We start from the raw sequence: 26,166 nt of genomic DNA, 5'->3' as shown, positions 1-26,166 counted from the left end.
GATGTCCACTCTCGCCACTGTAATTCAACATAGTATTTGAAGTCCTAGCCACAGCAATCAGAGAAGAAAAAGAAATAAAAGGAGCACAAATTGGAAAAGAAATAAGACTGTCACTGTTTGCAGATGACATTATACTATACATAGAGATTCCTAAAGATGCCAGCAGAAAACTACTAGAGCTAATCAATGATTTTGGTAAAGTTGGAGGATACAAAATTAATGCACAGAAATCTCTTGCATTCCTATACACTAATGATCAAAAATCTGAAAGAGTAATTAAGGAAACACTCCCATTTACCATTGCAACAAAAGGAATAAAATACCTAGGAATAAATCTACCTAGCAAGATAAAAGACCTGTATGCAGAAAGCTATAAGACACTGATGAAAGAAATTAAAGATGATACCAACAGATGGAGAGATATACCATGTTCTTGGACTGGAAGAATCAATATTGTGAAAATGACTATACTACCCAAAGCAATCTACAGATTCAATGCAATCTCTATCAAATTACCAGCGGCATTTCTTACAGAACTAGAACAAAAAATCTTAAAATATGTATGGAGACACAAATAGCCACACAAAAGACCACACAAAAAGACCCCGAATAGCCAAACAGTCTTGAGGGAAAAAAATGGAGCTGGAGGAATCAGAGTACCTGATTTCAGACTATACTACAAAGCTACAGTAATCAAGACAATATGGTACTGGCACAAAAACAGAAGTATATTTTAATGGAACAAGATAGATAGCCCAGAGATAAACCCACACACCTATGGTCAACTAACCTGTGACAGAGTAGGCAAGGATATACAATGGAGAAAAGACAGTCTCTTCAATAAGTGGTGCTGGGAAAACTGTACAGCTACATGTAAAAGAGTGAAATTAGAACACTCCCTAACACCATACACAAAAATAAACTCAAAATGCATTAGAGACCTAAATGTAAGACCAGGTACTATAAAACTCTTAGAGGAAAACATAGGAAGAACACTCTTTGACATAAATCACAGCAAGATCAAGATCAAGATCAAGATCAAGATCACAGCAAAACAGATCAAGATCTCTTTTGATCCACCTCCTAGAGTAATGGAAATAAAAACAAAAATAAACAAATGGGACCTAATGAAACTTCAAAGCTTTTGCACAGCAAAGGAAACCATAAACAAGATTAGAAGACAACCCTCAGAATTTTAGAAAATATTTGCAAATGCATCAGTGGACAAAGGATTAATCTCCAAAATATATAAGCAGCTGATCCAGCTCAATATTAAAAAAAAAACTAATCCAAAAATGGGCAGAAGACCTAAATAGACATTTCTTCAAAGAAGACATACAGATGGCCAAGAAGCAGATGAAAAGCTGCTCAACATCACTAATTATTAGAGAAATGCAAATCAAAACTATAATGAGGTATCACCTCACACCAGTTAGAATGGGAATCATCAGAAAATCTACAAACAACCAATGCTGGAGAGGGTATGGAGAAAAGAGAACCCTCATGCTCTGTTGGTGGGAATATACATTGATACAGACACTATGGAGAACAGTATGGAGGTTCCTTAAAAAACTAAAAATAGAATTTCCATATGACCCAGCAATCCCACTACTGGGCATATACCCAGAGAAAACCATAATTTAAAAAGGCACATGCACCCCAATGTTCATTGCAGCACTATTTACAATAGCCAGGTCATGGAAGCAACCTAAATGCCCATCGACAGATGAATGGATAAAGAAGATGTGGTATATATATACAATGGAATATTAGCCATAAAATGGAACGAAATTGGGTCATTTGTAAAGGCGTGAATGGATCTAGAGACTGTCACACAGGGTGAAGTAAGTCAGAAAGAGAAAAACAAATATCGTGTATTAATGCATATATGTGGAACCTAGAAAAATGGTACAGATGAACTGGTTTGCAGGGCAGAAATTGAGACACAGATGTAGAGAACAAACGTATGGACACCAAGGGGGGAAAGCGGTGGAGGGTGGTGGTGGTGGTGTGATGAATTGGGAGATTGGGATTGACATGTGAACACCGATGTGTATAAAATTGATGACTAATAAGAACCTGCTGTGTAGAAAAATAAATTCAAAAAAAAATGAAAAAAAATTAAAAATAAGTAAAAATAAATAAATAAATAATTTGAAAAAGAATGAAATCCTGCCATTTGGAACAATATGGGTGGACCTTGAATGTATTATGCTAAGTGAAATAAATCAGATGGAGAAAGACCAAATACCTTATGATTTCACTCATGTGTGGAATCTAAAACAAAAAAAACCCTCAGAGATACAGAGAACAATTTAGTAGTTACTAGAGGGGAAGGGATGGGGGGTGGTGGGTGAAGGGGGTCAACTGTTGGTCGTGATCACTCTGTACTGTGTACAGATGTTGAATGATAATGCCGCACACCGGAGACTTACATAATAATAATAAAAAGTTAAAAAAAAAAAAAAGAGGATAGCTACCTATATGGCTCTGAGTCTCACCCAAGCACCAGGAGAGTAAGGAACTGCCTTTTCCCAGCCCAAGGTTCCTGGTCTGGAGGCTGTCTCCTCCCCAGTGATCCTGACAAGAATAGACAATGCAGGGTAGTGTGAGCATGTATTCCATGAAGACAGAAGTTAGCAGAAAAAGCAACAGTTTAGCAGCCACAGTACATTTCTATGACTGAAGCTCAAGTTAACACACAAAAGCATAAGCTACGTGCTTCACATTTATACTGTAAGTCTTTGGTTTGTAATGCTCTCCCAAACTCCTCCCTAGAACTTTCTCCCAAGCTGGAGCTAATTAGAGTGGATGTCTTTATGCCTCTAATTATGGTTTACGTTATTTGCATGTGTTTTTTTCTCAATAGAGGGCCATTACTGTAAGAAGTCCTAGCGGGTGGTATCCTATGCCTGGGGCTCTAGGAATGGAGAATGCCTTGTGTTATTACGTGGACCAAGATCTTTAATTTCTTTTAGGTCAGATCCTGTCCATCTTCTTGACAACCTTTCTCTCGTGGCCTCTTGAGCATAAAGAATATGATTCATATACTGTGTATATGAAAACACAGTAGTTAAAGCAATGTAGTTCTTTTTTAAAAAATAATTTATGTATTTATTTTTGGCTGCATTGGGTCTTCATTGCTGCATGCAGGCTTTCTCTAGTTGCGCCGAGTGGGGGCTGCTCTTCATTGCGGGGCGTGGGCTTCTCATTGCAGTGTCTTCTCTTGTTGCAGAGCATGGGCTCTTGGCATGCGGGCTTCAGTCGTTGTGGCACATGGGCTTAGTTGTTCTGCAGCATGTGGGATCTTCCTGGACCAGGGCTCGAACCCGTGTACCCTGCATTGGCGGGCAGATTCTTAACCACTGCACCACCAGGGAGGTCCCAAAGGAAAGTTGTTCTGCCATTACCTCCTTGTTTTGAGTGTACCTCAGGGACTAAGACTCAGGATGTGGCATTAAGTTAATATTATTGTTATACATTTTATTGCATTTTTAAATATGTTGTTTGAAATTTCCTTTAGGGTTTTATAAGAGCTATTGGCATAAGGAGTTCATATTTTTATTTTGTGCACATTTATGTTTTGTAAGAGTAATTTAAATTTATAAATTAGTTTTGAAAAGTTTTCTTCTAGAGGGGTGTTTTATCAGAACATTATTCAAGTTGAGAAATGCTGGACCAGGGCCTCTGTGAGTGCAGATTGCACAGAATTGGCTTGGAGGATTGGCCCTGGGGAAGCAAACTCTCCTCTCTCTGGTAGACTGTTGCAGGCATTATGCTAAGTGAAATAAGCCAGTCACAAAAGGACAGTATTGTGTGATTGCACTTAGATGAGGTTCCTAGGATAGAGACAATTGTGAATTGGGTTCTGCAGTTATACCCTCTGCATTCAGTGAGGGCTTGGAACCTACTAGAGCCCAAAGGTCACCTTAGAAATCACTTAATTCAAATGAGGTTCAAATTTGATTTGGCATAATAATTTTTATTTGACTCTCAACGTTTGTATTGCTAAGGCCATCCTTTTAAGACCAATTTCCCAATCTTTAAGTTTATAATAGGATAATTTGGTGGTGATGATGATCGTAATAATGATAATAATGTCAACAGCTACCGTATAGTGAGTGTCTTCTGCATGCCAGGCATGTCATGTGTGGAATTATTGGTTTCACAGCACTCTTGGAAGTAGGCAGTACCATCCCCATTTTACAGATGAAAACCGAGGCTCAGAGAAGTGAATTTACTTACCTTAAGCCACACAGTTAGTAAATAGAGAAGCTAGATTTTATTTGTAAATCCAGTCTTTCTGCCCCCATCCCTCCCTGCCGATGTACATTTCACTGTTTTTATTGTCTATATTTCAAAACTAAATGTACGTTTTTTAAAAGATGGGGATGTATGCTAGGGACTGCTATTTGAGAATGGCACCTCTCTTTAGAGTTCTTTGTTTAAAAATGATGATTTCAGGGACTTCCCTGGTGGCCCAGTGGTTAAGAATCCGCCTGCCAATGCAGGGGACGCGGGTTCAAGCCCTGGTCTGGGAAGATCCCACATGCCGCAGAGCAACTAAGCCCGTGTGCCACAGCTACTGAGCCTGCGCTCTAGAGTCTGCGAGCCACAACTACTGAGCCCGCGTGCCACAACTACTGAAACCCGTGCACCTAGAGCCTGTGCTCCACAACAAGAGAAGCCACTGCAATGAGAGGCCCGCGCACCACAAGGAAGAGTGGCCCCAGCTCGCTGCAACTAGAGAAAGCCTGCACGCAGCAACAAAGACCCAAAGCAGCCAAAAATAAAATAAATAAAATAAATAAATTAAAAATAAAAATGATGAATTCAGACTAGACGCCAGCTCCCTTTTCTTGTTTTCTGGTTGCCTTCTTATCTTGTGGTTTGAAAAAGTAGTGCCGAAACAGTTCAGTATCGAAGGTAGTACGTACATGTTTATTAATATTACCGATCTCACCACTTAATTTGATTCAGAGAAATGGCCTTTGACATTTTTTTCAGATTGGTTACTGGCTCTTAATCAATGCATCTTATTGAGAATTTGCAGATTTATGTCTCGAATGTCTTTTCCCAGCCCCACTGCCTTGCTCAATGAGCAGGGATAACTCACTGCTGCAGGCCAGCTTCAGTATTATGGTTTCAGTGTCAGTCATTCAGAGCCAGCTATGTTCTGATTTCAGAATGATGGTTGTCTGTCCTGGTGTAAGGTGATCCACTCCAGCATCATGAAACTGTAGGATCAGGGAGCAGAAGGTTACACTAATATGCCATCGTCATGGAGTTTTCCTGGTTCCACTAGGGCTGAGGTTTAAAATATGTGAACTTCAAACCATGTAGATAAAAAAATGTGAAAAAAGGTGTGCATATGTAAATACAAACACACATATTTTATATGTCATACATTTTTTTTTCTACAGTAGATGTGAGAAATGATTATTTTTCTTTAAGACAGAGATTTAGAAGTGATTTAAGTTCTTTAGGACTGTGGATAGCCACAAGAATAACAAAACACTCGTATGTTTCCCTTAATTTATTGGAAGTAATCATAACGTGAATCACTGTCAGAACTGAAGGAGCAGTGTATCACAGATTCAGAAACATCAGTTTAGCTACTTAAGAAATGAATTTATGATTAGTAAAGGCCAAGATCCAATCTGAGCATTGTTTTTGAGTCTAGTTAAGATGTGCCAGGTAGGGGGTTGGTAACCTCCGGGAGAATAGTGGGCGGCAGTGATGCTGAAGTGATAAAAACCTGTGATCCTGAGCCCACATCATGACCCTCTGAGGAGAACCCATAATCTTATCCTCATCATTTTGATCTTTGGATTTTCCAGTCCTTTTCCTGTGTGGGTCTTGAATAAATCTGATTATTTTCATGGTGGCCCCTTCATTCTCTTCCACTACTTTAAAATGTTGGCCATGGCGTCTGTGCTTCCTCTTCATACCTGTTGCTTGTGGCTGAGACACACACACCAGCTCCGGTCTTCATCTCATTGCTGTTAACCTGGCCCAGCTCCCAATACTGATGGCCAAGTTTAGCAATTTACGTTTTAAAAGACCGGTTCAGGTGGTGGTGGTGGTGGGTATGTGTGTAGGTGGGGGTAATACAAAAGAATTCTATGGATTCCCTTTTCTGTAAGAAAATTTTCTAGAAAATTATATTTTGATAGAATTATTAAAACTTAATAAACAAAAATGCATCTCACCTGTTGTAGACATTCTTGGTGCAGTATTTCTCCTAAAAGGACTAAAATTAGTCCTTTAGGGACTAAAATCAGGGAGCAAACTGACTTTATTCTTTCACCAGCATGTATACACACTGGAGGTCCCCTGATAAGGCCTTGAAGGATGCTATAAATGCTTCAGGCGCAAGGTTACCAAGTGCATTGTGGGGAAGAGTTTCAGAGCTGTAGGTACTTTTTTCCTGCAGATTGAAAATTTCAGATGCTGTAATTGTCCACTTACGATGTCATTTTGGAACATACAGGAGGACTCCTGAAAGCTTAAACTTACACATTATCTTGGATAGCTTATTGTTTTTCTGGGTTTTAGAAACATGTGATGAAGAAAGGGCTCAAATTGCCTCCTTTTGAAACACTGGGTCTGCTCTGCTAAATGTCACGTTCAGCGAAATGGATGTTTACACGGGTCAATATCCGCAAAATGTTTGGGAAGGCCAGAATGGAAGGCTGCCTAATTCAGTGTATAATTTTGTGGGTAAAGATAACATGGCAGAGAGTACATCCTGGCGTTTGAAAAGAAGGGTCGTTTCGCCAGAAAGATGTTTCCTTTAAGTATAGGTTGCAAACGCTTGGGCAGAATCCGGCTTGGAGACATATTTTGCTTGGCTTTCACGTGTTGGGAAAAAAAAAAAGAAAAGCTCAACCACCTAAGCCAGAGACGGTGTTCTCTGGTTGTCCACACTACCCGCTACTTGTTACTGACTCCAATATTCACCTCACTTCCCGGGGTCCTGAGACGCTGGTTCTGTGTCACTTGCTAAAGGAAAGCTCTTCGTAGTCCGTCTCTGACTTACTCTTTAAGTTGCGGTCAGACTGGGAAGAGGATCCTCCCTTCCGCTTCCTGTTCCCTGCTCCTCTTCGCTCCAGTTCAGGCAAAAGCAGACCCTTCGGGGAACTGGGGAATGGAGGGAGGAGGGGCGGAAGGCCTGTCCCGGCTTCTGCAGCTGTGGTCCTCATGTGTTCGAGGGGATGCGGGGAACCCAGGGAAGGTTCCTCACTGCTGTGCTGAGGCCAGGAAAGGAGACATAGACAACCCCTGTTACCGTGCCCTCCTGTCTGCTTACCTCTTGCCCCTGTATTTTTTTTTTTTTTTTTGACACTTTCAGGAGGCTGGTTTATCCATACTCATTCATTCCACAGGTAGTTTTGAATTCCACTGAGTGGGGGAACACTATATCGGGCTAGCAGAGGGCAGATACCCAGGTACCCAGATCTACCACCCCTGCAGGCTTTAGTTTTACTAGTGTGGTTTTAGTTCCCACGTGAGACATTCAGGTCTCATCTGTAGCCTTACGATCTCCTCAGAATTTTTATTCCTGTCTCTTGGAGGTTAGATCTGGTATTCTCTCTCTCTTTTTTTTTTAATTGGAACATAGGCGATTTACAATGTTGTGTTAGTTTCAGACATACAGAAGAGTGAATCAGTTATACGTATACATATATCCCCTTTTTTTTAGGTCTGTGTTCTCTTGAATGCACAATAGTTAACATGTTCTTCTGGATCTCAAGTAGATCATTTTCAGAGGCATGCTTTTCCTTTGAGTGATCAGGATAATTTCCAACGTTTTTTTTTTTTTTTTTTTTTTCCAATAGGCTCTATGGTTTACTCTATGTTTTGCTTCCTTTATTCATCTTTGAATAGGGTGATGTTCATTTTGTCCCGACTCCTTTGCCAATAAGCAGAATGTGGGGCTTCACTCCGATGATTCTGTTCTCTGTTCCCTGGGAGATTCCCTTTCTCAAATTTCCAAGCCGAAGGGCAGGCCGTGGCAGCTCCCAGCCTGGTCTTTCAGGACCAGAGCTCTGCTTACGGGGAAGAGCTTCTCCTACGCTGTCAGCCCTCTACTTGCTTCCCTGCCGCTCCAAACTAGGGGCCATCAACTCAGGGGCCTGAAGAAGTTAGGCAGATGAAACAAAATTATTGAAGTTCCTGGTTTTAGGCAGTATGCACCGTATAATAGTTGTGGAAGGCATTTAAATGGAATATTTCTAAAGTGCTTTGCCCTTTTAAACAGAAGTAACTTTTTGACCCAGTACATACAAACAATACACAAGATTATCTTTTCTTTTATTTTAGTTTGTATTTACTTAATATTTTAAAATTTAATTTTATTTCACATTTTGGTTTTCTTTTTTACTCACAGCTTTACTGAAGGATAATTGGCATAGGAGGAATGGCACGTGTTAAGGTATGCAGTCTGATAAGTTTTGACAGGTAGACATCTGTGAAACCATCACCACAATCCAAGATAGTGAGCATGTCCATCACTCTTCCCTTTCACCCCCCAATCTCCAGGCAACCTGTTTGTGTCACTATAGATGAGTTTGCATTTTCTAGAATTTTGTATAAATGAAATCATGCACCAGGTACTCTATTTTTTTTTCTGGCTTTTTAAACTCCATATAATTATTTAGATATTCATTTTATTTTATGTATCAACATACACTTCATTTCTCTTTGTTGCTGAGTAGTAGTCCATTATATGGATAGACTGTAACTTGCTAATTCATTCACCTGTTGATGGACATTTGGGTTGTTTCCAGTTTTTTTTTTTAGGTTTATTTTAAATTTTTATTTATTTATGTATGTATCTGTTAATTTTTTATCGAAGTACAATTGACCTACAACACTATGTTAGTTCCAGGTATACAACATGGTGATTTGATATTTCTGTACATTTCAAAATAATCACCGTAACTCTAGTTACCATCTGTCACCATACAAAGTTATTACAATATTGTCAACTATATTCCCCATGGTGTACATTTCAAATCCTCATGACTCATTTATTTTGTAACTGGAAGTTTGTACATCTTAATCTCCCTCACCTATTTCACTCACCTGCCCCCACCCCCTCCTCTCTGGCAGCCACTTGTTTATTCTCTGTATCTATGAGTCTGATTCTGTGTTGTTTCGTTTGCTCATTTGTTTTGTTTTATAGATTCCACATATAAGTGAAATCGTGCTCTTTCTCTGTCTGACTTTTTCACTTAGCATAATATCTCTAGGTCCACCCATGTTGTCACAGATGACAAGATTTTATTCTTTTCTTATGGCTGCATAATATTTCATTTTATCTATCTATCTATCTAATCATGTCTTCTTTATCCATTCATCTATTGATGGACACTTGGGTTGCTTCTATATCTTGGCTATTGTAAATAATGCTGCAACAGACGTAGGAAGGCATATATATTTTTGAATTAATGTTTTTGTTTTCTTTGGAAAAATACCCAGAAGTGGAATTACTGGGTCATATGATATTGACATTTAAAATTTTTTGAGGAACCTCCATATTGTTTTCCATAGTGGCTGTACAGATTTATATTCCCACCAACACTGCAAGAGAATTACCTTTCCTCCACACCCTTGCCAACACTTATTTCTTGTCTTTTTGACGTAACAGTGACTCTGACAGGTGTGCAGTGGTGTCTCACTGTGGTTTTGATTTGCATTTCTCTGATGATTAGTGATGTTAGGCCTCTTTTCATGTGCCTGTTGGTCATCTGTATGTCTTGTTTGGAAAAATGTCTATTCAAGTCCCATTCTTAAATTGGGTTGTTTGGGTTTTTTTTGATGTTGAGTTGTATATGTTTTCTTTGTCTATTTTAAATATCAACTCCTTATCAGATATATTGTTTGCCAATTTCTTCTTCTATTCAGTAGGCTGCGTTTTTGTTCTGTTGATAGTTTCCTTTGCTGTGCAAAAGCTTTTTCGTTTGAGGTAGTACCATTTTGTTGATCTTTGCTTTTTGTTTCTCTTGCCTGAGAAGACATATCCAAAAAAATATTGCTAGGACCAATGTCAAAGAGCATACTACCTATATTTTCTTCTAGGAGTTTTATGTATTGAGTTTATTTTTGTGTATGGCGTGAGAGAGTAGTCCAGTTTCTTTTACATGTAGATGTCCAGTTTTCCCAGTACCACTTACTGAAGAGACTGTCTTTTCTCCATTGAATATTCTTGCCTTCTTTTTCATAGATTAATTGACTATATAAGTACAGGTTTATTTCTGGGCTCTCTATTCTGTTTCATTTATCTGTGTGTCTGTTTTTGTGCCAGTACTATGCTGTTTTGATTAGTGGAGTTTTGTGGTATAATTTGAAATCAGGGATTGTGATATTTCTGGCTTTGTTATTTTTTCTCAAGATTGTTTTGTCTATTCAGGGTCATTTGTGTTTCTATACAAATTTTAAATTATTTGTTTCAGGTCTGTGAAAAATGCCATTGGTATTTTGATAGGGATTGCATTGACTCTGTAGATTGCCCTGGGTGATATGGTCATCTTAACAATATTACTTCTTCCAATCCATGAGCATGTATATCTTTCCCTTTGTTTGTGCTGTCTTCAGTTTCCTTCATCAGTTCTTATAGTTTTCTGAGTACAGTTCTTTTACCTCCTTGGTTAGGTTTATTCCTAGATATTTTATTCTTTTTGATGTAATTGTAAATCAGATTGTTTTAGTTTCTCTTTCTGGTAGTTTATTGTTAGTGTATAAAAACACAACAGATTTCTATATTTTAATTTTGTATCCTACAATTTTACTGAATTCATTTATTCTAATAGTTTTTTTTTTGTTGTTGTTCTAATAGTTTTTTGGTGGCATCTTTGGGATTTTCCATATACAGTGCCACGTCATCTGCAAATTGCAACAGTTTTACTACTTTCTTTGCATATTGGATTTCTTTTATTTTTTTTTCTTGTCTACTGGCTGTACACATGATCATTTTAAACCAGATATCCAATATTTTACATCTTTTGTATTCTTTTTTGAAGATCAATCTAGAACTGACATTGCTTATTCTAGGAATCTGAACAATTATTAGCTTTTGATAAATGTATTCCCAAAATGTCCCTCAAAAGATTTATGCCAGGCAATGTAAGAAAGATTTTACTATAGCCTTCCAGAATTAAAATTTAAATTATTTTGTGACTTTAATGGATGAGGTGCCATTTTGTTCTTTTTTTTTTTAATTTTATTTATTTATTTATTTATTTATTTATTTATTTTTGGCTGTGTTGGCTCTGCGTTTCTGTGCGAGGGCTTTCTCTAGTTGCGGCAGGTGGGGCCACTCCTCATCGCGGTGCGCGGGCCTCTCACTATCGCGGCCTCTCCCGTTGCGGAGCACAGGCTCCAGACGCGCAGGCTCAGTAATTGTGACTCACGGGGCTAGTTTCTCCGCAGCATGTGGGATCTTCCCAGACCAGGACTCGAACCCGTGTCCTCTGCATTGGCAGGCGGATTCTTAACCACTGTGCCACCAGGGAAGCCCTGTTCTTATTTTTAAACTTATTTTAAAAAATTGTTAGAACACTGGAACATTTTCATTGGTTAGTAATGATTTTCTCTTTTATAATAATCTTTGTTGCTCTTTGGTTCATTTTTACTTTTATTTTTAATTATGTAACCATTTTGTGAATATAGTCTTAGTGCATAGTTTTATGAATTTTAGCACATGTATTGATTCCTGTAACCACCAATATTTTTATGATACAGAACAGTTCCATCACTTCAAAAAATGTCCTTGGACTATCAATTTGTAGCCACATCTACTACTAATCTGTGGAAACCACCAGCCTGTTCATGGTCACTGTAACTTTGAGTTCCTGAGAATGTCATATAAAAGGAATCATACATTATGTAATATTTTGAGACTAGTTTGTTTCATTTAGCCTAATGCCTTTGAGATTCAGTCAAGTTATTGTGTAACTCAATAGTTCTTTTTTAGTGTAGAGTAGTATTTAATTATATGGGTATACTACAGTTTTTTTTAATTGAAGTATAGTTGATTTACAGTATTAGTTTCAGGTGTACAACATAGTGTTTCAATATTTTTCTTTTTATCTTTTATTTGCTATTTTTTATATATAATTTTTAAAGGTTGCAGTCCATATAAAGTTATTACAACATATTAGCTATATTCCCCATGTTGTGCAATACATCCTTGTAGCCTATCTTACAACCAGTAGTTTGTACCTCCCCTTCCCCTATCCCTATATTGCCCCCCTCCTGCTTGCTAACCACTAATTTGCTCTCTATATCTGCAAGTCTTCTTCTTTTTTTGTTATATTCACCAGTTTGTTGTATTTTTAGATTCCACGTATAAGTGATATCATACAGTGTTTGTCTGACTTATTTCACTTAGCATAATGCTCTCCAAGTTCATCCATGTTGCTGCAAACGACAAAATTTTCTTCTTTTTTATGGCTGAGTAGTATTCCATAGTATGCATATGTGTGTGTGTGTGTATGTATAAAACAGCTTTTTTTATCCATTTATCTGTTCATGGACACTTAGGTTGCATCCATACCTTGGCAATTGTAAATAATGCTGCTATGAACATTGGGGTGCATGTATCTTTTCAAATTAGTGTTTTTCGGATATATATCCAAGAGTGAAATTGCTGGGTCATATGATAGTTCTATTTTTAGCTTTTTGAGAAACCTGCATACTGTTTTCTACAGTGACTGCACCACTTTACATTCCCACATCCTCCTCAACATTTGTTATTTGTGTTCTTTTTGATGATAGTCATTCTGACAGGTGTGGGTGATATCTCATGGTGGTTTTGATTTACATTTCCCTGGTGATTAGCGATGTTGGAGGATATAGCAAAATGACCAACTTATGGTAAAGTAAGTCAACAAGCATAAAATCTCCTCAGATTACTCTTCAAAAAAATGCTCTTATCATTTACAGCCTAGGTTATTATAGGTATGTCTCACTGTCTGTGGTATAATGGCCATGATTATCTTACTCTGTTTTATGAGTTCTTGTCAATAAAAAAGTTGCAGAATAGAAAATTGTAAATCAAACAGGAGTGGATTATTAATATTTTTGTAGTTTACAAGTAAAGAAACTTTCAAAGTTTTTTCCCTGAAAAAAAATAAAGCTTAAATCTAAATTAATTTTTAAATATTGAATTATAGTTCTGGGTAACTATTATTATTGCATCTTAACTTCTCATGAATATTCCATTAGTAATAAAGTTTGATACTATAATTCTTGACCCAGAGATTTCTATGCCTCTCTGCCCGTCACCTATTCTATCAAGTAATCAATGAATGTTTTGTAGACAGATATTATTTCGGCTAAAGGAATTCTTTTCCTAAATCCACTTGTCATATAAACAATTTCTCCGCGTCATCTCGGTTTTAATGGAAGTATGACATTTATGTACTTTATTTCTGTCTGCACCATCTTAGTTATATATACTGAAAAATATATGTGTAACTTTTGCTGAAATATCCTATGAGTTTTACTCTACCACTTTTTTTTTTTTTTTTTTTCCGGTACGCGGGCCTCTCACTGTTGTGGCCTCTCCCGTTGCGGAGCACAGGCTCCGGACGCGCAGGCTCAGCGGCCATGGCTCACGGGCCCAGCTGCTCCGCGGCATGTGGGATCTTCCCGGACCGGGGCACGAACCCGCGTCCCCTGCATCGGCAGGCGGACTGTCAACCACTGCGCCACCAGGGAAGCCCTACTCTACCACTTTTTTGAGTCATAAAAAAGAACCAAAAGATTTTAAGCTTTGGTTATTATGAACTACATGTATTATGAACTACACATGATTTTTGTTTTGTAATGAACTAAAAGTCCGTTAACTCCAACAGATTTGGACCAGGTTTTAGAGAATAAAAGCATTTATCCATGGTGATGCAGAGTGTAGCAGTGTTTATGCTTTTGATCATTCCTTAGAGAAGTGTTGCCTTGGTAGACAACCAGCTGGCTTTAGAGAAAATTGTACCCCAGATACATGCTTAAAACAGCAGTTTAAAATGTAACTGTCTGACAGTCTTGGTTTTGGTTGGGGTCACTTTTTTATTCACGGTATTCTGGGAACACAGGGTATGATGTCAGTTTGTACCCTTAAAACTCCTATGATGGCCAAACATAGTATTTTCCTCTGTCGTCAACACTTGAGAAAAATTTACCAAATGGAGACTTATGAATAGAATGGAAAAGAGTATTAGTAATGGTTTCTTTTAAGAGATAAAAATTCATTTTTTCAATGTTATTTTTAAAAAGACCTTAGGTGTTGAAATTTAAAATAAAAAAATTGTTTTTACCAAATATAACTTGATTTTTAATTTCCGTGTTCTGCCTTAACAATCTTTAAATTAATTTCTTTCGTTCTTGAGTATGTCTTGCCCTAGGACATTGTGGCAACCCATATTACATATTAGGGACCCATATTAGGGACCTGGGTTAACTCATCTGTGTTTCCCGAGTATTGGCACATGTGAGTGGCTCAGTAAGTTGTTTTTGACATGAACCAGTGACCTTTGGAACTTATATAAGATTAAAAGCTAATTGGGAAATTGCATGTAATACTCAAATAAGATGATGATGGTGATTGTCTGGTTTGTACCAATGTTTCAAACTGTCTTAGTTGGCATTAGTCTGTCTTCTAGTTATTAGTCTGTCTTCTAGTTATTGGCAGAGTAATGGACTCCAAGCTTCTATAGTATGTAAGTAGATTCAGTTGTTCCTTTGGACGGGGGATTACTGGTGCTGTTACTGATTACAAGTTATCTTTGTGATTCCAATTAGCTGATTTACCATTGAAGATTTTTTGATAGAGGAGTGCTGTCTTACATAATCAGTTGGGCAAAGGATCTATGTGACATAAGTCATCTTAGGAAAAAATGTCCTTGTGTCTGTTTCAAAATGGAGGATGGTGAGGAAACCAGATGTAATGCTTTTTCAGAAAAGAAGACATAGTGAACAGTTGAGTTTGATGATATATTTTTTCATAGGGTATATAATATTCTGAGAAGATTTTATTTCCGGTCCCCAGAGGGACCAATTTAAGGAATTTGATGCATTAAGCACTTTGAAAACACTATTTGTATCAACAATAAAAAATCAAACAGCCTGATTAAAAAATTAAAAAGGAAAAGATTTTAAAAATTAGTGACAAACACCACTAATCATTAGGGAAATGTAAATCAAAACCACAGTGAGATAACACCCCATACCCATTAGGATGGCTACTATCAAAAAAATTAAAAAAAACAAGTGTTGATGAGGATGTAGAGAACCCTGTGCATTGGTTGTGGGAATGTAAAATGGTACAACTGCTATGAAAACTAGTATGGCCATTCCTTAAAAAATTAAACATAGTATTACAGTGTGATCAGCAATTCCACTTCTGGGTGTATATATATATATATATATATATATATATACACATACACCTAAAATAAATGAAAGCAGTGACTCAAACAGATATTTGTACACCCATGTTCATAGGAGCATTATTCACACTAGCCAAAAGACAGAAATAACCCAAGTGCCCGAGAGCCTGAATAGATAAACAAAGTATGGTTTATAAATACAGTGGGATAGGATTCAGCTTTAAGGAGGGAAATTTTAACACATGTTATAGCACGGATGACCGTTGCAGGCATTATGCTAAGTGAAATAAGCCAGTCACAAAAGGACAGCATTGTATGATTGTGCTTAGATGAGGTTCCTAGGATAGAGACAAATTCATGGAGACGGAAGTAGAATAGTGATTGCCAGGCCCTGGGGGACGGGAAGAATGGGGAGTTACTGTTGAATGGGTACAGAGTTTCTGTTGGGGAAGATGAAAAAGTGCTGGCATTGTATGGTGGTGATGGTCGTACTACCATGTCAATGTGCTTAATGCCACAGAACTGTAGTTAAAAATGATTAAAATGGTGAAACAACTAAAATTCTGTACATGGCATTTTCATTCAGCCCATAATCATAACCTAGGTGCTCAACTAGGTACACGAGTTATCTGTGAATTACCAGCCTCTTCCCACAACATGCAATATATATACAGTATCATGGTAACAAATGAATAGTACTTGAATGAAGGTAAGCTGCCTAAATTAATAAATAATCAATGTAGTGAAATGGCCCTGCAAGGGTCTTTACTACTAGGTCAAGTTCTGGATTTGCCAGGTAGTGTGTATAGCAATTGTACTACCACTTTCTCATTTATTATAGAAATATAAGCATATTTGTAGTAAGGTTAAATTACGTGGTACTTCTGAATGTTTCCTGCTGTTGCAAACTTCAGAGAAGCAGCCTGGAAGAGCTCAGGATGGTTCTAAGAATAGAAGCTGTAGGAGATACAACACCCTGATTGTCAAAAGTACAGCTTGGCTTTTTAATTGTCCTTGTCAACAATTGTATAAAATTCTACAACATGGAAGTCAATAATATTAATATCCAAATGACACGTTATAATTTCTCCTTTTCATAAAAAGAAATGGATAAGAGTTGAAGTGGAGACAAGTTTATGGAAATATTTTAAGTCCTGCTGAGAAATGATAGGGCAGTGATAAAAATGAAGATCAGAAAACAAGTTGGGAAATGGCTACCTCAGTCTCTGAGAATTTGCTTTGGCACACACAAAAATAATGTTAATTCCTGTAGGTGGTTATGCTTCGCATGATGTTTAAGCTAATGCGGAAAATGAAAAAAACTTTTAAGACATTTATTTACATATTTTCCCATGTTTCACTACATATCTAATAAACATCTACCAGTACAATACCTTTATTACCATGGTAATATGAACTCTTGTCAAAAGGAAAGGAAATTTATGTTCAGTACCAAGGAAAGGAAATGTTCTGTGTGTTTATTACAGTCATGCATTTACAAAAGATCTACATAAAAACAGAAACATGTTTAGTACTGCTAACTTCTTATTCTAAAATCAATCTAGAGTAGGAAAAATAGATGGAAAGAGCTGGCCCAGGGTAGTCCTATGTTAGAACTAGAATGATGATTAGAGCTTAGTTTTCAGGACTCCCTTTTTATAGCATGATTGGTCCCTCCTAACAGCTTCAAGGCATCAGAAAATTGGAAGCTTGTTAGTGATTCATTTAAATCACTGTGTCTAGATGCTTTTTTTTTTTTTTAAGCAGTACGCGGGCCTCTCACCGCTGTGGCCTGTCCCGTTGCGGAGCACAGGCTCTGGACGTGCAGGCTTAGCGGCCATGGCTCACGGGCCCAGCCGCTCCGCGGCATGTGGGATCTTCCCGGACCAGGGCACGAACCTGCGTGCCCTGCATCGGCAGGCGGACTCTCAACCACTGCGCCACCAGGGAAGCCCTGTCTATATGCTTTTTACAAAAATCAATATTAAGAACATTTATTAAGCGTCCACATTTATAACCATATATTAGGTATTATGGTTAGGAATAGAATACTCGATACTTTCTGAATTTTGTGCTCTTGAATGATTTAGAGTTTGCTGGAGGAAACAGTATAGAGATAGAGATACACACCCTCCATAAAAAAGAGTACTCCTCCAAACAAAGAAACAAAAAGATGCTTAGGTACTTTTTCAAACTTTTAAGTTTAATAATGTATGCATGTGTCCCCAAATAATAAAATGAGCATAATTTGCTCAATTTAATGCATATTTGTCATATGCTATGTTCTGTGGTAGACACAAATATGGATAACAGAGTCCCCATCTTTGAATATGTGGTTGGAAGGGCTAATGGGACAGATGTACTCAGGGCTCTTCTACAAGGTAAATTGCTCGTGTTCCTAAGAGGTATAGCAGTGAGTGCTGCCTTGACCATGTGCCTGATTCTTGCCTTTGAACCCTGGTTTTAGGACTCAAAGAATATCCTTGCCTTGTCAGCCACCTCAGATTCTATTAGGAAGTGATTGCTAGGAGGTATATAATATGATAAGAAAAAGAAGGAAAAGGGTAACATAGGGTTTAAAATAAGGGAAAACCTACCAAGCTGGGGAGACCAGGGAGGGAGGAGTTGTGTAAGATGGGTCTTGAGGGGGTGAGGGTTAGGGTTAACCTCCAGAATTTGGGGAAGGAAGTCAGAGGCAGGTAAGCTTGGGTCACAGTCGTGGAGTAGGGAGTAGCCTGATATGACTGGAGCCTGCAGGGACTGTGAAGAGACAAACTGGGAAGGTAAGGTTGATTGACAGAAGCACGTTTGTCTGACTTTTTTTTTTTTTTTTTTTTTTTTTTTTTTGTGGTACGCGGGCCTCCCACTGCTGTGGCCCCTCCTTTTGCGGAGCACCGGCTCCGGACACGCAGGCTCAGTGTCCATGGCTCATGGGCCCAGCCGCTCCGTGGCATGTGGGATCTTCCCAGACCGGGGCACGAACCCGTGTCCCCTGCGTCGGCAGGCGGACTCTCAACCACTGCACCACCAGGGAAGCCCCTGTCTGACATGTTTTGAAGTAGCTTTCAGAAAGATGTCAGCTTTTAGTTTTTGCAAAAGCGGTTTTTCCTAGGCTCGTCAGCTCTGATTATACCAATAATTCAGGCAAGAGAGAACCAGGGAGGATGTCTGAAATTTTCCCAAACACTTCATGCCTTTGTTAGAGTGATTTGCTCGTTCTTCTTCTGTTGACTTTATTCAGTTCTCTTTATGTTCTGCTTGCTCCCTTACCTACTTTTTCCACGTGGGTGAGGAAGCTCTGAGGATTTACTCTTTCTCCATTTACACCAATTTCCTATGATACCAAACTCTTTGTACCCCATCACTAAGAGCCTTGCCAAAATGGACTTTCCCGAAGCATCTGTGGGGTTCATGACTCTTCTTTCTCTTTTAGCGTTGGTATTTCTCCAGGGGAGTATCAGCCAGTGATCTGACTGTGTGTGACGCTCATGCTGACTAATCATAGCTGCTAGGCATATTCTAACACATTGTTAGCTGGTGATTAATTGTGAAGTTTTTCTAGCTAACGTGTCAAATGCATTTGGCTACTAAACAAGAGAACATTTCAGAAACTTAATTTATCTGCAGAAATATTTGAGGCTAATTAAAATCATGTCCTTAATGCTTCTACATTATATAATTGTTATGAACATGCTCGTGATTGATGAAACAAAGGTGTACGACTTTACTATTACTTCCGCTCATATGTATTTATAAGCAGATTTGATTTCAAAAGGAACTGGTAAAGGCCAGCTTTGATGTTTCTTTTGCTTTTCATTAGCTTTTATTCAGATAGAAAATGTTAAACGGGCTGTAAATTGCCTATCCAAAGTGTTGCCTGTCCTACTTTATCTTATCAGCCATCAGAATAGGCCACTGAACTTGGTGTTGGTCAGGTTGAATTACTTTGTAGGAAGAAAATCTTGCCATAGGTTTTGAGTTAAGAGATAAAAACTACACTTCTGCTTTTTGAATGTGCTGCACTTTCAGGCATATGCCAGCTTAATGGTCTGCCTTTCTGTATCATTTGCTCCTGGAATGACAGCTTAACAGTTTTCCTGGTTGGATTGTGTTAAAATCTTTAGAGGCTACATTCACTAAAACATGTGTCCCATGTTTGGGCAGCCAAAATCTGTGCAATCGTTTTGATGGAGTTTAACTTAGCAACTCTGCTATTACCACAGATATCTTATTGCTAAAGCCCCATTAAAATGTCCTTAATTTGGAGTCTGTTATTTCATATTTACATAGTTCTGGGATGCGCTGAAGTACGCTTTTGCACTATGTTAAAAATGGGTTTTGCACAGTGGTTTTTAATAACATCTAAGGGAAAAGAATCTGAAAAAGAATTTATATATATACGCACACACACACATACATATATATAACTGAATATATGTATATATAACTGGACCACTCTGCTGTACACCTGAAACTGACACAACGTTGTATAGCAACTATACTTCAATTAAGAAAAAGGACTTTGGGGCTTCCCTGGTGGCGCAGTGGTTGAGAGTCCGCCTGCCGATGCAGGGGACGCGGGTTCGTGCCCCGGTCCGGGAGGATCCCACATGCCGCGGAGCGGCTGGGCCCGTGAGCCACGGCCGCTGGGCCTGCGCGTCCGGAGCCTGTGCTCCGCAACGGGAGAGGCCACAACAGTGAGAGGCCCACGCACCGCAAAAAAAAAAAAAAAAAAAAAGAGGAAAAAAAAAGGACTTTGCTAAGAAAGCAGTAGCTTCAGGACATTAAAGAAGGGCGTGTTTAATATAGTTAAATTATTTTAATAGATTTTTATCTAGTTAACTTTTCTTGAGTGGCTACCACGGTCTGAGCATCGGGCTAGGTATCCCTCATGGATAACTTGACGTTACGGCCATTAGTAATGATGTCTGGGCAGAAGATGGACTAAGGGGAAAAGTCATGAAGTGGCCAGAGCAGGGACAAGGTATCTTAAAGTTTCCATCAGAACGGGGGTGTCGCAACCTGTTGGTTGTTGGCAATGTCATCGTGTGTTCAGCATTAAGATTTGATGCCTCCTCTTGAATCAGATGTTGCTGATGCCCTTGGGGAGGGGATGACAGAAAGAGTGAGAAAGTGAGAATCTCTGGGAGAAATCCAGGGCAGACCAGTGCTCACCAACTTAACAGCCGTAGGCTGTTTCACTCCTTGCCTTTCAGAACTGTTTTTTAAGTTTTCTTGACAAATTTCTCAAGGCCTTGTAGGGAACAAAGCTGTTTTGTTTCATGGTAGGGGACACAGAGATGGGTCCTCATCTTGAACTGGTTCAGCTGTCCCTGGTGCCATTAGCTGCTCTAACTCACCGCTACTCCCTCTGGGTAAGTCTAGAATCCTGGAGCAGATCTTAGTGGCAAGAAGTTGAAGAGGCAGATACTGGAAAATCCAGCCTTATGTGATCTTTCCTGGCTGTGATAGGTTTAGCTTTCATATTGAAAAGTTGTTTAAACTCTTAAAATTTTTTTTCAAGTGGTGAATTACATTTATCTCAGAAGAAAACTTGAAACTTGATATATCACTTTTTTTCTAAAGAAAAGGAATTTTAAATCCTTATTAGCGTTTATATCTATAGTGATTTATTTTTAAAAGGTTAATGGCTATCTCCATTGAAAGGCACAATATTTTTACTCTCTAAGTAGGTCAAAATGCTAAATTTGGCTAGAAAAATTTCCCAGCAGTTGGACGTCATTGTGCCTAAATGTATGAAAATGAAATGCCTGTTAAAGTTGACAAAAGACATAGATTAATCAGAATGTCTAGTTGAATCACAGAGCGTGGAACGAGTAACACTCTCTTCAACTGTGTATATTTGCAATGATCTCATTATCATAATATTAACAAAGTGTTAATATGAACAATTTCCAAAATAGAAAAGAAGCTATCTTCAGAAATTTTAGTAAACTGAAATTGTGAATGATAAAAAGCACATACCAAGTTGAATTTGTATTATACCTTACAAAACCATGGGATTCTATTATAGTCTCAGCCTTTCATGATGTATGCTAATTCTTTGAAACTGTCAGTGTTATGTCTATAGGCATTTTTCAGAATTCTGCTGTAATTTCATTTTATATATTTTAATACTTTTCAGGTACTAGATGATTTTAAGAAGCAGAAATGAAATTTAGGTGCTTTCACAATTCAATGAAGTAAAGTAAAATACTCAGCTCAGAGCCTAACACACAGCAGCTCCTGTGACAAGCAGTTGTTTATGATTTTGGTCATTATTTCTGTGGCCTCTTGTGTTGCTGTCCCCTCTCTCTCACTGGTTTGCTTGCTTTGACAGTTTCAAGAGCCTCATAGCGTTATTACTTCTCATCTTGTGTCTGCCCTTCAGCTCTTGGTATTTTAGAAATTTCCAGAATTCCTTCCAGAACTGTCAGCATACAGTTCCTGATCCAAGAACTCGCATGTTTACCTAACACACTTGCAGAGCTGTTGAAGAACTTGCCCTTCTTTGATACCAATAGCTGATTTCCCATTTTGTCTGGGGTCCAACAGCTTGAAGGTCAAGAGATGAGCTGGATATGATCTCGACATACAGCTATCATACAGAGCCTGGCGTGGGGGGGTGGCTGGTTCCCTATGTTTTCACTGTGCCTCTTTGCTGCTGGGGTTTGGGACCTCAGGGTTCCCTTGTATCTGAAGCTAGTCCTAAGATACCATAAAAAAATTACGTTTTTTGAGATTATGACTGCAATGTCACATGTATTTGTTACCTTCAGCATTAATTTAAAAGGGCTTTCCCTTTATTTTTATTTTAGACTTATTGAGAATATTTTCAATAATATAAAAATACTTTTCATTTAAAGTAAAACAAAACCAAAAGTTCTTTCCCTACAATTCCTTCACTGTCAATCTTCAGGAGAAACAAGTTTTAATAGTTTGGAATGAATCCTTCCAGACTATTTACACATGTTGGCTCAATATATATAGCTATGTTTACTGGTGTCCGTTTTTCACAAAAATGAGATCATATTATTCTGCAATTTGCTTATTTTACTAATTAACTTGTCATGGGCACTGTTCCATGGCCTCAGTCTTTTTCATGGCTGTATAATACTCTGCTGTATTGCTGTATCTTGGTTTATTTAGCTTTTCTCCTGCTGACAGATTTTATCTGCTTACACATCGTGTTGCATGGACTCCAGGGGTTGGTAGCTTTTGTCCTGGGTACATCTGTGCTTAGTTTCCCCACTACATTCTGCAGGCTAGAGGAAGCCTAGAACATTTGCCTTGGTCGCTTATTGGGTTGTCATCTGATCTTGGATTGGCCTCAGTTCAGAGAAAAAGCACCAACTCTGTTGTGTGGGGTTTGAGGGGAACAGCAGCATTTTTATAGCTGTTTCTCATTTCTCCCTTCTAGCTGGGTTGTATCATCTAGCTGGGATGGATTTTGGCTGTATCATTCCTAGATGCTCTTAGGTTGGCAGAGTTCTGGGATTCAGAGCTATAAGAAAGTTCTGATTGTCAAATCTGTTTCTTTAATCGGCAATCCTTAAAGTCAGGACATCTTTTTAGGGAATACTTTGAGAATACATTTGTTTTTTAATCATGATTGTAGAATATTTTTGTCTCTTTATATTTCTAACCAGGTGCACTGAAATTTAATTTGTGACTTTCACATTGGCATAATTAACCACAGTCGTAAATTCAAATACCAACCTATTCCAAGGTTCATATTTCATTGGCGGGGATGGCATTCATTAAGGTGTTCATAAAATTTCATATTCTTAAGTCACTATTTACTTAGTAGATACGGTAACTTATTTTTGTCATGGCTACTGGCCATATCTTGGAGTTTAACATCTGTTGGCTGAAACTGCTACACACTTTTGAAATTCTAAACCCTAATTGCCTAGAATGAAAGCAATATTTTAATTTATATACAGGCATACCTTGAAAATATTGAGGGTTCGGTTCCAGACCTCCAAAATAAAGTGAATATTGCAATAAAGTGAGTCACACAAATTTTTTGGCTTCCAAGTGCATATGAAAGTTATGCTTATACTATACTGTGGTCTGTGTAATAGCATTATGTCTAAAAAAATGTACATATCTTAATTTAAAAAATACTTTATTGCTAAAAAAAAGTGCTAACCATCATCTTACAATGCAGGGTTCAGTTTGTAAAAACTGCAGTTATGTGCAAAGCACAGTAAAGTGAAGGGCAATAAAACCAGGTCTGCCTGTAAGTTTTCTGTTTGGAAGATTTTTATTTCATGTTCCTAAAAGAGTAATGTAGAATTTAAAGAAGGTGATACAAAATTATTAGAAATGTAGAGGAGAAATTACGACTTCTCCTTTGTAATAATATGGTAACTGGGTAACATATTTTAAGCAGTAACTTGCTGTTGGTTTTAATATTTTTTACGTTCCTCCACACTGGCATCCTGCTATGATATCATAGCTATACTTTTTGATTTATTATTGTACAGCGTGTGTCATGCACAGTGGGAACAACCACACCAAGCCAGTGTCGAGAAGACATCCTTATTTTCTAGTTTAAAATGGAGTTGTGGTTGTTAACCATATTTTAATACACTTGAACGAAGAGTTGTAACCCTTTTACTTTCCCGGTGATTTCTTCATGCTCGGTTTCCTTGAATGTCTAGTGGCTTGAGCTTTTCCTTTGCTACAGTTTTTACACTCTATTTTTGTGTTTTCCTTCTCCACACAAAAAATGTCCTAAGACTATTTATTTATATGCAAATATACTCCCAAAGGAACAAAAAGGCACTTTCATTCTTAGAGCTATATGAGGAAAAAAATGATATTCAGATACAAAAATGTGAAATACATTCAGTTTATAACACAAAAATATAATAGAAGGCATTTTTAATGACATACATAGAATTACAAATCTCATTTTTCTTTTGCACTAGGATTAGCTACTGAAAACTTTTTTAACTGCAAAAATCAAAGAACAGTCCAGCTGAAAGGGAGTTACAGCTTATTTGGCATAAAATTGAATTGCTAATTTTTAATTATTTATTGGATTTAAATAATTTATTTTTATTACTTAATCAAAACTACCATCATATACTTGAAAATATGTATTCTCTTCAACATCAGACTTTCCTTTTCTCTTTCAGTCTGTGATCAAAACAGGGCGGCTGCTAGTTAGTCACGAGGCTCCCTTGACGGGCGGCTTTGCCTCTGAGATCAGCTCGACGGTTCAGGTAGAGTAACTTTTTGGCACTGATGTGAGCGTTTGTGCATTTGCATGTGTCTATGCGTTTGTGCATTTGCATGTATCTATTCCAAGAACAAAATTACTTATCACAATATATAAAAGCATGCACTGTTTAGAAAAGTACATTTTCCCGTCTGACTCCAATTCACTGTCCTTTAGATAATGGTCTAATTACATCTTCTAGAAAAGAAATCTTAAAAGCTGAAAATTCCTTAATAGGAAGAAGGAAGTTTGAAATAATCTTAGTAAACTAATGTCAGTTATGTTTGCTAGGATAAGAGGAAAAGAAAACTCTTAAATTTGAATGGGATATTTCTCTTTTAATAAAACTTATCATGATGAATCTTATCATGAAACGTTTGATTTATAAAATTGATTTTAACAGCCTTCACCTTAGAAAAAATGAATCTGTCAAAAGTCAATAATTTAAATTCAGTAACAAATTTCACAATCAATAATTTAATTCATTAATCTGATTAATCATATGCTATTGGTGACACTTTAGGAATGGTTTAAAAACATTTCTTTTAAAAAAGGGTTCAGCTAAGATGCTGCATATCAGGAAAAAATTCTACAAACCTCTTTATGGAGGATTTTTACTTAAAACTTTCATTCACATTTATATCATAGATGGGAATAAGATGACTTAAATGTTTCATTTTTCCTAACTTTTTAAATTAAAAATTAAATAACTATATTTTAAATGGAAGGTTTGTATGCATTTTAAATTCAGAGTATCTTTGCAGCTAGCAAACATTTTACTTCTCTTTACTGGTGGTAAGATGATTTTATTGTTAAGATACATATAAATTGAAAATTCCTTTAAGAGTATATGGTTAAAAACTTGATATAAAATTATGATATATGAGCACTAATGATTTCTACCAATAAAATATCTTTAAGTATGAACTGACAATGTTATAAATATTTTAAAATTAGATGAATCAAATTTAAACATAAATATTTTAAAAACTAGATCAAAAGAATTCATAATTATGATAAAAAATTATGCTGTTGTTTTTACATGTGGTATACATTTTTCACTAACAAAATTAAGAAAATACTTGAGTTTTGTAGATTTGTTGTCTTCCTTATTATAGAGACTACAATTTGAAACATATTGCTTATCATTGTGTAACATAAATACCTGGTATTTACCGTGCATTTTATTCACTGAGTAGCCTAATGTAGTATCCCTGCAAAGAAAAAAAAAGGGGGGGCTTGCAAGAATGAATCACTAACACCAAGATGGTATTTCAAGTCAAAGGCAAACTGTAAAGAGAAACTGGGATTTTCTGATTCCTAGTTAATATGTGGTCCACTAAACCCATCTGGCTGTTGCGAATGGAACTTTATCTGACAGCTTTGTTTCATTTTGCCCACTGAATGTCATCTTATTGTTATCTCAAAACTTTCACTTGCATTTAAATGTAAAAGGAAAATAAATAAACATGGAATTAGAAATTATAACTAAAGTCCACTTTCTCTAGACGTGCTTTTAAAATTTGAATTCCATTGATTACT

The 26,166-nt window shown here is 37.4% G+C and overlaps 1 protein-coding gene across 3 annotated transcripts in view; it reads left to right on the top strand.

The window, feature by feature from the left end:
• Positions 1-26,166, top strand: part of BCKDHB (branched chain keto acid dehydrogenase E1 subunit beta) — a 295,612-nt gene that overhangs the window by 158,884 nt on the left and 110,562 nt on the right. For all 3 annotated transcript variants that reach the window (XM_082855371.1, XM_082855372.1, XM_082855373.1), the window contains exon 9: positions 24,542-24,628. In XM_082855371.1, the coding sequence (XP_082711497.1) occupies positions 24,542-24,628 (87 nt within the window). The remainder of the gene's footprint in view (positions 1-24,541; positions 24,629-26,166) is intronic.

Source organism: Leucopleurus acutus, assembly GCF_964270905.1.
Source record: "Leucopleurus acutus genome assembly, chromosome: 15".
Classification (NCBI taxonomy): domain Eukaryota; kingdom Metazoa; phylum Chordata; class Mammalia; order Artiodactyla; family Delphinidae; genus Leucopleurus; species Leucopleurus acutus.
The sequence above is the reverse complement of the archived record's forward strand: the minus strand, read 5'-3'. Positions and strand labels throughout refer to the sequence as shown.